At 39.7% G+C, this 13,496-nt stretch overlaps 2 protein-coding genes across 2 annotated transcripts in view; both read right to left on the reverse strand.

The window, feature by feature from the left end:
• The window catches only part of CAPSL (calcyphosine like), a 28,409-nt gene extending 23,340 nt beyond the window's left edge, over positions 1-5,069 (reverse strand). The window contains exon 1 of the mRNA XM_026794619.2: positions 4,678-5,069. The gene's annotated coding sequence lies outside the window, so the exon portion shown is untranslated. The remainder of the gene's footprint in view (positions 1-4,677) is intronic.
• Positions 5,070-5,191: 122 nt separating this feature from the next.
• LMBRD2 (LMBR1 domain containing 2) overlaps positions 5,192-13,496 on the reverse strand; it is a 32,420-nt gene continuing 24,115 nt past the window's right edge. Inside the window, exon 18 of the mRNA XM_005488802.3 lies at positions 5,192-11,137. Coding sequence (XP_005488859.2) covers positions 11,077-11,137 — 61 coding nt within the window. The 3' untranslated portion in view covers positions 5,192-11,076. The remainder of the gene's footprint in view (positions 11,138-13,496) is intronic.

Genomic DNA, 13,496 nt, shown 5'->3' on the forward strand with positions numbered 1-13,496 from the left:
CTGCTGTAGAAAATTAAGGTGTGTGCTGTAGCAGAGTGCCCTACTGCAAGCCACAGGCTGGGATGGACACTCCTGTGTCATGTGTCTCTGTAGTTCACCCCTACTTAGCTGGGGACAAGCTTCTCAGGCCATGTGAAGAAAAGTTTTTGCATCTTTCTAGGATCACCAGAAAGTCAGGAACACAGCAAATTTGAAAATGTTGCCAAAGAAAGAAAATTCGTATCCAGCAGAAACTTGACTCTGCCCAGGTTAAGAGTTGCTATGGTGCTCTTCCTGATTTTGTGGCAGAAGCCAAGGTGGAAGATAGCAGAGAGAGTTGGAGTTCTTGATTTTAAAGTAACAGAGAAATGAAAAGTATCTTGAGTGTAAGCATCCAAGGAAACAACTTTTGAATCTAATACTATACTGTTGGAAGCCAAAAATAATTTTGCAGACTGTGATATTTTATTGTTCTCTGCAAGTGCTAAAAGATTTCCAAGCAAAAAATAAAAGCTCAGATCTCTTCATTGTGACATTGGGCCAGCTATTCTGAGTCCTGTTCCTGAGAAAACTTTTCTGTAGGGATACTGGTTTAGTATTTATCAGCGTATCTACTCCAAAGTAAATGAAGTGTCATCTTGCCTTGTGGTAGATAAGCTCAAATTGCAACACTGAACATTACAGCTCGCATCCCTTTGAAGGATCAACAAGCTATGGGCTCCAGTGGATAGAATCTATAGCTAATCTAATGACTGGTTTAATATCTGTCCTTTGTTCTAATGTACTAATGAGCTCAGTCAAGCCCATTAACAGTTCCCAGAGAAATAACCACCTAAGACATAGTTTACTGCTGCTGCTGACAAAGGCCTTCATTTCAATGACAGTAGAATCAAGCTTATTAATTCTTATAGCTCAACAGTAATTATGGCTCCTGGAAATTCCTAGAGCTCATTAGTGTTATTGTTACCAGTAAATTGTGATTGACTATCTGATTATATTTCAACAGCCTTTCAACAGAAAACAAGTTAATCCCATTTTCTGGAAGTGTTTTTAAGGTTTTTATTTATTTCTAGTTCTAAATAAATTCCAAATCATTCAGAACCAACAAAAGGGGTACACTCACCATAACTCATGCTGTCATCCCCTCTAGCAGAGGGCTTCCACCTCTGTGGGTACCTGGGACAGACCCTGCCCAGCCACTTGCTGCCCTGAGCCTGCAGATCCCAGTCCTGCGGTTCTACACTTGCTTGGCTACTGTTTTACACTTCATCAGTGTTCTTTAACTACAGTCTCTGCAATGTTTGTTGCTCAGAGAAAACAAGTTTCTGGTGATCTGTGAAGCCCTTCTAAGCATTAGCTCAGAAGGCGTAACTCCCAGTGTCTCTGTCTTCCCAGCTCACCACTGAATTGTCCGAGAGGCAAAACAACAAGTATTTTATTTTGGTGCTCTGAATTGCATGTATGCTCACACTCCCTCCCAAATCACTTCTTCGATTTCCCTATGTCAGGAAATCCCTAACTTCAAGCCATGAACTGTGCTTGGGTTTAATACCAGAAATGAAAGGCAAAAGGTACAAGGTGGTGGCACAGTACTAAGCCCAACACAGGCTTTGATCACTCCTCTGCAGTCAAAGCTACATATTCTTGGTCCTTAGGGGCCAGCAACCAGCATGTTGCTATCAGATTTCCTACAGAAAATACATGGTGAGGCTGGGAGCAGCAAAAGGTGATAAACTCACCCCAGGAGCCAGCAGAACTCACACCTCCCTTCCCACCACAGCTCAAACACTCCCTTATGTTTCACTTTGCCTCTCAACATGCTTCCTTTGTCCTGTCTCTCTCTGCCCTAGGCTGGCTTAGCCTCATTCCTTTCCACACACAAGCTGTCTCTGAAGGGAGTGGTGCTACAGCACACTGGCTGCCACAGGCCTCATGCAACAGACCTGGTAGTTATTTTGTGAAACCTGGGCTTGAAAGCTGTTGCTTGCTCACTGAAATGTGTTGGAAGTCATACACCACTTTCACTTACCTTCATGATTCCCACAGATTATTGCGGTGGTGCACCCCCTGCCATTCCTTCCGAGGCTGCAGTGTGATCTGAGAAATGCTTGTTAGGCCTTTCTTTGGAAACACCACCTGGGCTCAGCTCTGTCTGAGCTTATCAGAAACACTGTCTGTTCCCAGGAACTCCTAACAAGCTTGTTTTTCTCATGAGCAGCCTTGGAAAGCATCTCTCTGGCCTGAATGGCATAACATTCTGATTCTCACACTTTCAAAGAAAGTGCCGACCCAAACTGTGGCCAGGATGAAACACTGTTGTGATTAAAGCCTTCTCTTTTGCAACCCTGTAAACAGCAGTCCAAGATGGGGCCCACTGAGCTCTCCTGGACCGCAGCAGGCCTGTGACCAGCAATGTCCCTCCGAGGGGGACGCCTCTCAGAGCCAGCAAAACTCCAGGGTTGCTATACCTGGATGATCACTGAACAACCATGCATCCTAGGCCGACACCCTCACTCCTCAAGGCCCAGCCCTTTGCCCATCAGGAGACTCAAAAGCATTCAAAGTGAGTTTTTTCATCAAGCTCTGAGGGAGATTTTTCCACAGCAACCTTATCTTGCTCTGACTATGTCTGCCTGCATATCCTCTGCACATATGCTATGGCAAATCTGGAAGTTAGGTTAAGTTACAATTATAATTTAGGCTAAATGCTGGTAAGTGATTTCTCTGTTAGATTATTAAAGTGAAGCTATAATTTAAGGTATAAGTTGTTAAACTGTATGCCATATTCCTTTTCATCCTTGTTTACACTTTTATCTAGACTGTTTGACACTTGTTTACACAGTGTCTTTACACACACACACCCACACACAGACACACACACAGCCCTAGGCAGTTTTCAAATAATTTTTGTTTTGATTGTCTGGATTTTTTTTGTTTTGTTGTTGCTTGCTTTCCTTTGTTGTGCCTCAGTTGTCCATTGTAAGTAGAATGAATCTTACTGATGCATTCATTGTGCTTTGTAGTTTAATATTAATTCTGACTTTTGCTCATGCCCTTGCTGGTGATTTTTTGGGCGATCTCAAGCACATTTGTTCAGGACTGATTTGAAACCAGCAAAATCTTCCAAAATAAAAAGCATGAGTACAATTGCTTATGAAAGGAGCAGCTTCTGGGGGAAAAGATGAACAGAGAATATACATGGAAAATTCTCAGCAGTATCCGGTCTTTATGAAGTTTACTTAGAATAGATGACCTTTCCTAAACTCTGGAAAATATTTTTTTGACTGTGGATGATTTAACTATAAGCATTCACTTAGATTGCAAAGGCTTAGCAGGTTTCCACAGACATGCCTAGGCACTGGCTCAGTTACAGCACAACATCTTGCTGAGCAACTCAAAACACACACTTTTAACTAGACATTTCTGTGGGAGGAACCTGAGAGCTTTCCTTGTTTGTGTGCAGCCCAGATTCATAAATCACTCCAGTATCTGACCTCTGTTCATGAGCTGAATCTCTCTTTGCAGTCCAGGTCATGCTGCCTGTGGGAGGGAAATTGTCTTCTCTCTCAGTTGGGCCCTGACCAACTTTGGCTTTTTGATAAAGCGCTCAAAAAATCCCAAAGGCAATGGCACATAATGAGCCAGTGCAGAATAAGATGCGAAAGACAGGATGTTTATGGAGAGAAAGGGTAAAGATCTTTATCACAGCATGCAGAGCAGAAACCAGGATGAACAAGCACCACGCCACTCTGCAGGTGGAGCTGCAGATGGAAGGGTAGTTAAATCAGAAGTCTGGTAATTTCACAGTCAGGCAGATGGTATTTCAGAAGATGTAAAATCCACTGAACACTCAATGTAGTTCCATTAGCAACTGCTAACAACAAAACACCAGAATTTATATTCTTCTCTGAGAAAATAAAGATCTGACAACAAATAACTGAAAGTTTGTACTGAATAAGGAAAATTCCCATTAACTGAATTGCATAGATGGTAGACTGGTAGATTTAAGAGTAGTAACTTATCACTCTAAGTTCTGAAGGAAGAATGTGGCTGGTTAACTACCTGGGAAATTATTCACTTCCCTATTCAAACCACCTCTAAAAAAATATATATACACAGATCACTCACAGAATCACAAATTGTTTTGGAAGAACGTAAAGGTCATCTAGTTGCAACCTCACTGCTATGAATGTGAACACCTTCAGCTAGATCAGGTGCTCAGAGCACCCTCCAGCCTGATCTTGAAAGTTACAAGGGATGGGACATTCACCACCTCTCAGGGCAATTTGTGCCACTATCTCACCACTCACATTGTTAAATTCTTCCTTATATTTTACTTTAATCCACCCTCTTTCAATTTAAAACCATTATCCCTTATAGGCTCTAGCCTAGTTGTAAACCCCCCAGAAGTATTGAAACGCTGCAGTGAAAACTCCCTGAAGCCTCCTCCTCTCCAAGCTGCACAAACCCAACACAGCCTTTTGTCACAGAGGAGGTGCTCCAGCTCCCTGACTGTCTTTGCATCTCTCCTTTGTACTTGCTCCAACAGATCCATGGCCCTCTCATGCTGGGACCACAGAGCTGGATGCAGCAGTGGTGGGTCTCACCAGAGCAGAGCCAAAGGGCAGAATCACCTCCCCCAACTTACATAGACATAGTAAAATATTTAAATTTTAAGAAATTCTCTTCTTCCTTTACCTTTTTTTTTCTTTTCTGTAGGGAAGATAAAAGTAAAACGCATGTAAGAATGAGAAAGATGAGATGGAGTCAATTCCTTTGCTGTGTCCATCTCCTCACAGCTGCAGTGAATCAGTCTCTTGCCTTCATTGTCCCCAGGGGCCTGGATGAACTAGAAGGAATTGTCCTAGGATGAGTTCTCACAAAACAAGAAGAGATGTACAGACAGACCCTACCTTTCATCCCACCTAATGCCCCACAGTGCCAAGTTAGTCCCAGAAGCACACAGTGTTCTCAGAGGTTTCCCTGACAACACCACGTATGCAGTATTCTTCTCGATCTCCTTTCTTAATCTGCCTTCAAGAAGATTCAAAGTGATAACCAAAACAAGGTTGGATTATCTTCTAAAGTATGAATATACTTCTAATAAAAGAAAACTTCCACCTGGAAAAAAGAAATAGATCAAGTTTCTCTAAATGACTACTTTCAAAAACACCTCAGAGAAGTATGAATATCTAAAATACACCAGGGAAAATGTATTGCAGAAATGATTTATTTCATGCCAATTTAAGTATTTGATTATATATATTGTAACACACATTTCAAAAATATAATCCAGTAACAACAGTAATTCAGAACACTACAGAGAAAAATGTTTAACTCCGTGAATTTCAAAACAAGGTATTTATGCATACATACTTGTATCATAAGGCAAAAGAAGATAGTCTATCCATAAGCAGCACTCCTACAGCCTATCTTGATATACACTGGAGAATGGAGGCCTATTACTAAACTTATACTTACAAATGAATTCCCTTATCTTCCAGATGCCTCTACAGAAACACAATGTATTTCTATTGGAAATAATTATTTTCTACTTTGACAGTGAAAGTATCACTCTGAAACTACTAGTTCACAGGAATATGTCAAATATAACAACATCATCCTGAGGAAATAACTGAAGCTGCATACTAAAACACACACATGCACACAAAAGCATGCTGAGGACTTCATTCCAGTGCATTCTAAGAGAAACAAAGAATAAACCTGATTGGGCTTATGATATGACCCAAACAGAGGGTATCAAATATAATGCAAAAAAATCAACAACAGCAATTAATGTATTTAAAAGGGATCAAATTCAACGCGTCTTTTGTTTTTTTTTGGCTAGGAATGCTGAATTTCTGTTAACATAATCAAATGGTGTAGGAGTGTCTCAGCTTCAGATTAGACTACTTAATTAGAGGCACAGCTAGTGTTAGGTGACTGCCATGAAGCAGTACATATTCCTGCAGAGCCCATTAGGGAAAAGGAATGTAAAAGTTTCAGAAAGTTTGAAAGATTCACAACTAAGCTGCTCTGAAAAAAGTAACAATTTTTTGAATTTCAAAGAAAAATTAAAAAGCTAGGACACGATATATCCCCTTAGTAATGTTATTGTTAATAATTAAGATGCACCTATATCTCTATAATGAACCAGTCAGATTTTTTTAAGAAGCTTCATTAAAAGTTTTCCTTCATAAAGTGTTCTCTATTTGGTATTATGAATGCCCCTCAGATTTCAAGTAATTAAAGCAATAATGAAAACTGAAACTAAATATAGTATTTTTCACATAGTATTTACAGTTTTCCAAGACAAATTTAATAAAATACAAATTACCATAATTATAGAAAACCATAGTAATAATTTTTAATACTTCCTATGTAAAAATCATTGTTCATTTTATTTTACAATAGCATGAAAAAATATTGAAAAGACAGCAGCTTTCTACCATTCCTGTTAACACTGTTAATGACTGCTTTACAAGTGCTTGATTGCAAAATGAAGTCACATTACATACCATGATTTTTCCAGTAGTGTAATTTATAGAAGCATAAAGTTTCTTTTTTTCTTAACACTTTACTGTAGTTAAATAACAAGCTATGTCGTCCTTTGCCCAAAGCAAACTATCACTATAAGCACAGATTAGAAGTTACATTATCTTTTACCTTCCCTCATAAACACTGCCTCACTTCACAGCTGAGAGATGCACCCCTCCTTAGCTCAGTAGGGCACATATATCCCAATATACATATCAAAATATGTATTAAGAAAAAGAGAACTACGAATCTAGTAGGAGTAATAAGTTTGACTACAGCTTTTTGCCTATCCATACTTTTTAAGAACTCCAACACTGAATAGGTACTGTTTTCACACTGCTTTTTGAAGCCCATTGTGACTTGCACACATTATTTTCACTCATTTGAATCTTTGACAGGAAGACATTCAAATATTTGTACTTAACTTGGGTGGGATTTTTGGTGTTTTGGGGCTTTTTTTGGTGTTCACTGATAGAGAGAAAACTGCAGAAATGATGGCAAGAAGTATACACTAACTGCTCAGTAATTCAGGAAGTGAAACAATAAAGATATATAAAATTTACATTCTTTAGCAGCAAATAAATGTGACTCTATAAATACACTGACTGAAAAATATGTTAACACTCAGTTTCCAACAGCACAGTTTGCAAGGAAATTGTATTTAAATCACCTAATCTGTAGCATCAGAAGTGATGCAGGAACACTGTTAGTCTAGAATACAGTCACTGCTTAAACACATCAAAGCTAATTTTAACTTCGTTTAGCTGTAGGGCTACTAGGACTGGAGCTGTAGCAGGAAAGAACCCATCAAGAGTTGCCAAAATCTGTCTGAGAAGCACCAAGGAATCCCAGAACAGTTTGGGTTGCAAGGGATCTGTAAAGGCCACCTAGTCCAGCCCTCCTGGTTAGCCAGCACATCTTCAACTAGAACTGGGTGCTCAGAACCATGTCCAGCCTGGGCTTGAACATTTCCAGGGATAGGGCATCCACAGCTCTCTGGAGAGGGGTAAATCCTTAGGGACACAGCCCCCAGCCAAGTTCAGCATTATTTGTACTATAGCAGTAACCAAATTTGTTTGAAACTAGCTTAAGTGAACAGAAAATATTATTCTTCTATAGTTGTACATGATTATTTCTTTATTGAAAATATTCCAGATTCAGTCATATGAACCCATAGTGAGTTTTCAAAACATACTTTAAATTAGGCAATAAATTGCATGTAATTAGAGCCTGGATAACTCCTGGTCAGCAATACATACAGTAGAGGAAACCTGACTTCACTTATCAACTCCCTGTTTAACCAAACAGCATCCAGAGAGGATGTGATACCAGGCATTGCCAAGCATGATACAGAGAATTCTTTACAGCTTTTCAGAGCTCAAAAAGCAGCCACTGGTTCTCTCTTACTGCACTGCCAACGTCAAAAACGTTCAGCGCGGAATGTCTATGTTAGAATCTGAAATCCAACTGCCATTAATTTATACAGTCAACTCTTCAAATTACTGTATTCCAATGAAATATGCACTAGGGACTAGTTACCTGTTTTATATAAAACCTTGACCATGTTTCCTCTGAAAATTCTGTTTGCAGCCATTTCACTGAGAGGGGAAAAAACAGGCCCCAAGAAGGCTCAATCCCATTATCTGGTCACCAGGGAGGAGGTAAAGTTATTTCACAGATTTTCAGAAAACAGAAGCTCCTTGTAATAGCTTTTCTACTGGCTCTGATGAGATCCCTTTGAAGTGACATCTCAAGAGTTATATAAAGAGTTTGAATTTTATTTCTGCCACAGGTTTTCATAAATAAACTGCCGATATAAATTTTTAAAACAGAAATATAGAGTCTAAAAACAGTCATACGGATGAGTGCCCAAGAACGTGTACAATGCCTTTCATATAAGGATGAATTCAAGATAGTACTACTAAGTAGTTCAAAAATAAATTAAATAGGTGCTACCATAGAATTCCTAAAGAAATATCTGAATAAAGAGAGACTCATCTTCTCAACTTCCAGCCCCTGATAAGATTCAAGCCTAAGACTTGGAACAAGCTTTTACAAACACAGAGTACTCAAACTAAAAAGTGACCTCATATGAGTAGTCTGGAAATTGCATGAACTTGAATGCCTGTGGCCATGGCTGACATTCACTGTATTCACCTAAGAACAAAACTGACAATTATTGTATGTCTGCTAATTTATTAATATAATTATTTCTATACAAATAAAGATTTTTTTTCTCCTTCATAGTAACAATTCAGTGTTTCAAAACAGGCAGATCAATGTATTACAAATACCACTACTGTTACAACACATATACTAAAATCACAGGAGGTAGAGTTAGATCCCCATTAACAATTACTTGAGAAAACACAGACTATTGTTAAAAATTACTAGAATATCTCATTCATGAAAACTTACTTTTCAGAATAATTCATTCCTAGCTGCTTTAAAGATGTGTTTTTTAAGCATGATAAAGAATGTATGATAAAAACATGTTCTCTTTTAGTTTTCAACATAATTTTGCAAAAAGCACATAAGGAAGCTCCCAAGTGGCAAAGATTTCAGACAAAAACCAAAATGCTTTAAATTATTCAAATTTTCAAAGTTATCACGAATTTGACCACATCTTTTACCTTATGATTATATTTGAAAATTCATACAACTAACTATGGTTTAAAAATATGCCTACACTAATGAAATTAATGTGAAGCTTTTTTACACTGTTCATAATTGGCATTTTTGAATGGCAAAGTATTATTCTTTTTGCAACAACCTACTGCAAAATACAGGCACCTTAAAAACTGATATACATAATGCAACCAGGGTATTTAGGATATAAAAAGTGTTTACCATTACCTAGTCATGCTATGTATTTCCCTTCTTTTAAAGAAATAGTCTAGAGTTTGAAACCGTGCCTTAGGTTCGTGCAAATTATCATGTTTCAGTATTTAACTCCATCTTCATAGTATATTTCTTTTACAGTTACAAAAACAGTAGTGCCATGATTTTGAATCATTACATCTGTAAAGACCGTAAGCAGACATTGTATCTTTAATAATGTATTCCTGCTATTGCACATATGCTCATATGACAGTGACACTCAGGTCCATATTCAATTTCAACTATTTACACGTGCTAAAATCATGTATCTGCTTGTAATGTTGGAAAAGAAAAAATACAGCCTTTTCTGACCACCACACATCGCTCCAAAATTTATACCAAAAATTTCATGGAATCACAGAGTACCAGGATGGAAGGAACCTCAAGGGCTATCTGGGGACACCAAGCTGTGCGGTGCAGTTGATAGTGGAGGGAAGGGAAGCCATCCAGAAGGACCTGGACAGGCTTGAGAGATGTGTCTGTACAAAGCAAGGGCAAGGTCTTATACCTGGGTCATTGCAATCCCAGGCACAGCTTACAGGCTGGGCAGGAGCAGCCCCAGAGCAGCCGTGCCCAGAAGGGCTTGGGGTGCTGTGGGTGAGAGGCTGCACATGGCCCAGCCATGGCACTCCCAGCCCAGAGAGCCAAACGTGTCCTGGGCTGCACCCAGAGCCCCGTGGGCAGCAGGGCAGGGAGGGGATTCTGCCCCTCTGCTCTGCTCTGCTGAGACCCACCTGGAGCACTGCATCCAGCCCTGGGCTCCCAGCACAGGAACCACAGGCATCTGCTGGAGCCAGCACAGAGGAGGCCACCAGGTTGGTGAGAGGACTGGAGCACCTCCCTCAGTGAAGATCAGCTGAAAAAGTTGGGGCTTTTCAGCCTGGTGAAGAGAATGTTGTGTGGAGACCTCACAGGAAAAACTCTCCAGTGTCTGAAGGTGCCTAAAGGGAAGCTGGAGAGAGACTCTATGCCAGGAAGTGTAGTGACAGGACAAGGGGAAATGGCTGAGAATTTGAGGAAGACAGATTTAGATTAGATATGTAAAGAAACTCTTTACTGTATGGGTGGTGAGGCACTGGCACAGGTTGCCACACAGAACTTGTGGGTCCCATCCCTGGGTGTGTTCAAGGCCAGGCTGGATGGAGGGCTGAGCAGCACTAGAAGGTGTCCCTGCCATGGCAGAGGGGCTTGAAATTAGATGATCCTTAAGGATCCTTCCAACCCAAACCATTCTGTGACTATGATTTTACAGCCCAAACTTTCTCAGCAAAAGCATAGTTGATATAACTGCACTTTGGATGCATCAATATGCTCTCACAGCATTGGTTAAAATATAAAATAAAAAATTCCAGAAAATCTGTTCCCCAAACTTAGACTGTTACTCAAGTTGAGCCCTAGGTATATTAGTGAGTTTATCATCTATTAACTTTAAATAGTTTTCTCCTTTTGGTCATGACACAAAAGCCCACACTGATGCACAACAGTATCTACAACAGCAGAAGCATATTCCTATCACTAGAGGTGAAGTTATCATACACGTGCATTCCCAAAAGAGTTGTTCCTTCATGTTTTTTTTTTTTAAGAGTCTTTGACGGTTCAGTGACATATTGCAAATGCAGTATTTTCCAAGCAATGAGTAGGAGCTAGATTTCCACTGAATTTTCTTTAGCTTTCATGAGCTTAGACATCATCAAATATTTTGCTTCGAGACATTGACAGGTATCTTCCACCAGGCTGGTACCTGCAGAATCAATTTTAGAAGTGAAAAAGTGTCACAGGAAATAGAAAAATAAAGATCCATTAAATCATCTAACTCTCACTGCAATCTTTCTCCTTGACTCTAGTGGATGATGAATTTGATGTTCTACTGAATTAGCATTCATGAGAATTTGAAAGACAGTCATTAAATTAAACCTCATGTGACCTAGAGAAACAGTTGTATGAATACTGGGAGTCTTAAAGAACTGTTTCCTAAAACAAAGGAAAGAAGTTTGATGTTTTTGTTGAACAGGATCTTTTTAAAATTCCCAACTACACCAACAACTTAACAAACCAACAGAAACCTGAAACACAATAAATCCAAACAAACAAGGGCACCCATAAAGTAGCTGCAGGTGCTTAACAGTACATCTCATGGGGTTGTCTTAGAAGAAGAATATCAAAGATAATGCCTGCATCAAACAAATGCCTGCATGCTTATTGGTAAAAAAGAAATTTCACAAATTGTTGATCAAATATATTTTTAGAAACACTTTAAAAGCACAAAGTCCAACACAGGAACTATGAAGCTACTTGCTGTAGTATCTAGTAAAATCTGAATGAACACAAGCCAGAACCTGGTATCCTAACTGCCCTTACAGTCCAAAAGTGTTCTATTTACTGCAGGAGCTCTAGTTTTGAAAACTAATATTACATAAGCTACTTCTACATTAACTGAAATTCCATATGCAATTACTCTTGACTTATTACCTCCATGAAATGAAATGAAGGTTACTAGGCAAAGCCCAACTAAGCTTTGAAGCTCCTGATTTTCTTTTTAAAGAAGAAGTTTAGAATGTTCCACTTTGCAAAGCATATATAGATTCCGGGAGACTTCTGACATTGTGCTTGAAAAGTATTTGCTCCAGAATAATTACATATGCATACTCCTGTTTATAGTAGACAATCCCTTTGACACTGCATGGAAGCCAACTGCTGACAGAAATTCTAGGGTAGCTCCTCTTTAAACTCGTGTGTTTAGAAACCCCCAACCGCTCAAATGTGGTGACACAAGATTAAACCAGTTGTCTGAATCAACCTGTGAAACCTGGCAGTGCCATTTCACAGCATTCTTTACATGTTTCTGAGCTGGCATTTGTTATTGACATTACAGATAGAAGTCCACTGAAACAATGAAATAATAAAATAGTTTAAGCTGAAAAACAACAAATTATAAGGTTTTTTATGTGAATTTTGTATTATTTGTCATTTCTACACTATATCCACCCCCCCCCCCAAAAAAAAGCACCCATACAATGTATTGCTTGTTTCTTAAATGAAGCAGAGCTTAGCAGTTACATAAGGTACTCTGAGGCAATTTGGTGTTGCAGTTACAACCAGACAATCACAAAATTCTCTACTACAGACAGAGCCACACAGTGCAGTCTGGTACTCTCTGCTCAGGAAGTTCAGATTTTAATTTACTTTAGTAGCTCCAAGATCTGATACCCAGCTGTATTCCTGCAGCGGATCCTGTAACATTCAGTTTTATTTCCTGCAGCCTTTTCATAATGGATTTTTTACTGGGAAAGCTCAAGTGAGCTTTCTCCAGCTGAGCTTTGTAGGAAATCAGGGAAAACCTTACACTGCACCTCTGTCTGTTGAGGCATACACCTAGACCTGGCAGCTCAGTGTGCAGCTGCAGGCTGTGCCCTGGATGTCAGGAAATGGGAGCCCCAGGCAAGGTGCCAAGAACAACTAACAAAGGACACAGGGACCTTTGGCCCAGCCAGTGGACTGGACACTCTGAGACTGTGCAGGAGCCAAGGGTTCAGCTGGAAGAGCCTGGAACACGGTGCACATGGGCTGTGAGGGTGTAAAATCTCTGGGATTCCTTTGTTTGGGGTTCCTTCCTAGAGGCACCAATTCAAGCTGTTATGCTGTCACTGCACCATGGTTAAAGGAACCAGGTATCTGGGACTCTGCTATGGGAAATCTATGGTTGAGCTGGAAAGGGAAATTTTTCTGACTGTGAGAGTGGGGTGAGTAGGGAGGGAAAGGGGGACTTGGTCCACCTGGTCCTTCGGTCACTGGAGCTGCCTGTGGTGAAGGGGCTTGGGTCCCAGCAGTGAAAGTCTGGGGTGGCACAATTGTGATCCCCTGACTGCACCACGAATGGCCACAGATGGTCACACCAGGAATCTTTCCTTAACATGCACATAATTCACTAGTTTTACATGCAGTGGTTTTCAAGTTATTCCATATATAACATTATATCCAGCTCAAATCTTATTCTGACATTTCTAAAAACCTGGAACACCTTCAGGTTTTAATAGATTTTAAAATTATTTCCTAATTATAGGGGAAAAGGAAGAAAGGAAAAAAGTTAGATGAAATTATAA

The sequence above is a fragment of the Zonotrichia albicollis genome, chromosome Z (assembly GCF_047830755.1).
Source record: "Zonotrichia albicollis isolate bZonAlb1 chromosome Z, bZonAlb1.hap1, whole genome shotgun sequence".
In the NCBI taxonomy this organism is placed as follows: Eukaryota; Metazoa; Chordata; class Aves; order Passeriformes; family Passerellidae; genus Zonotrichia; species Zonotrichia albicollis.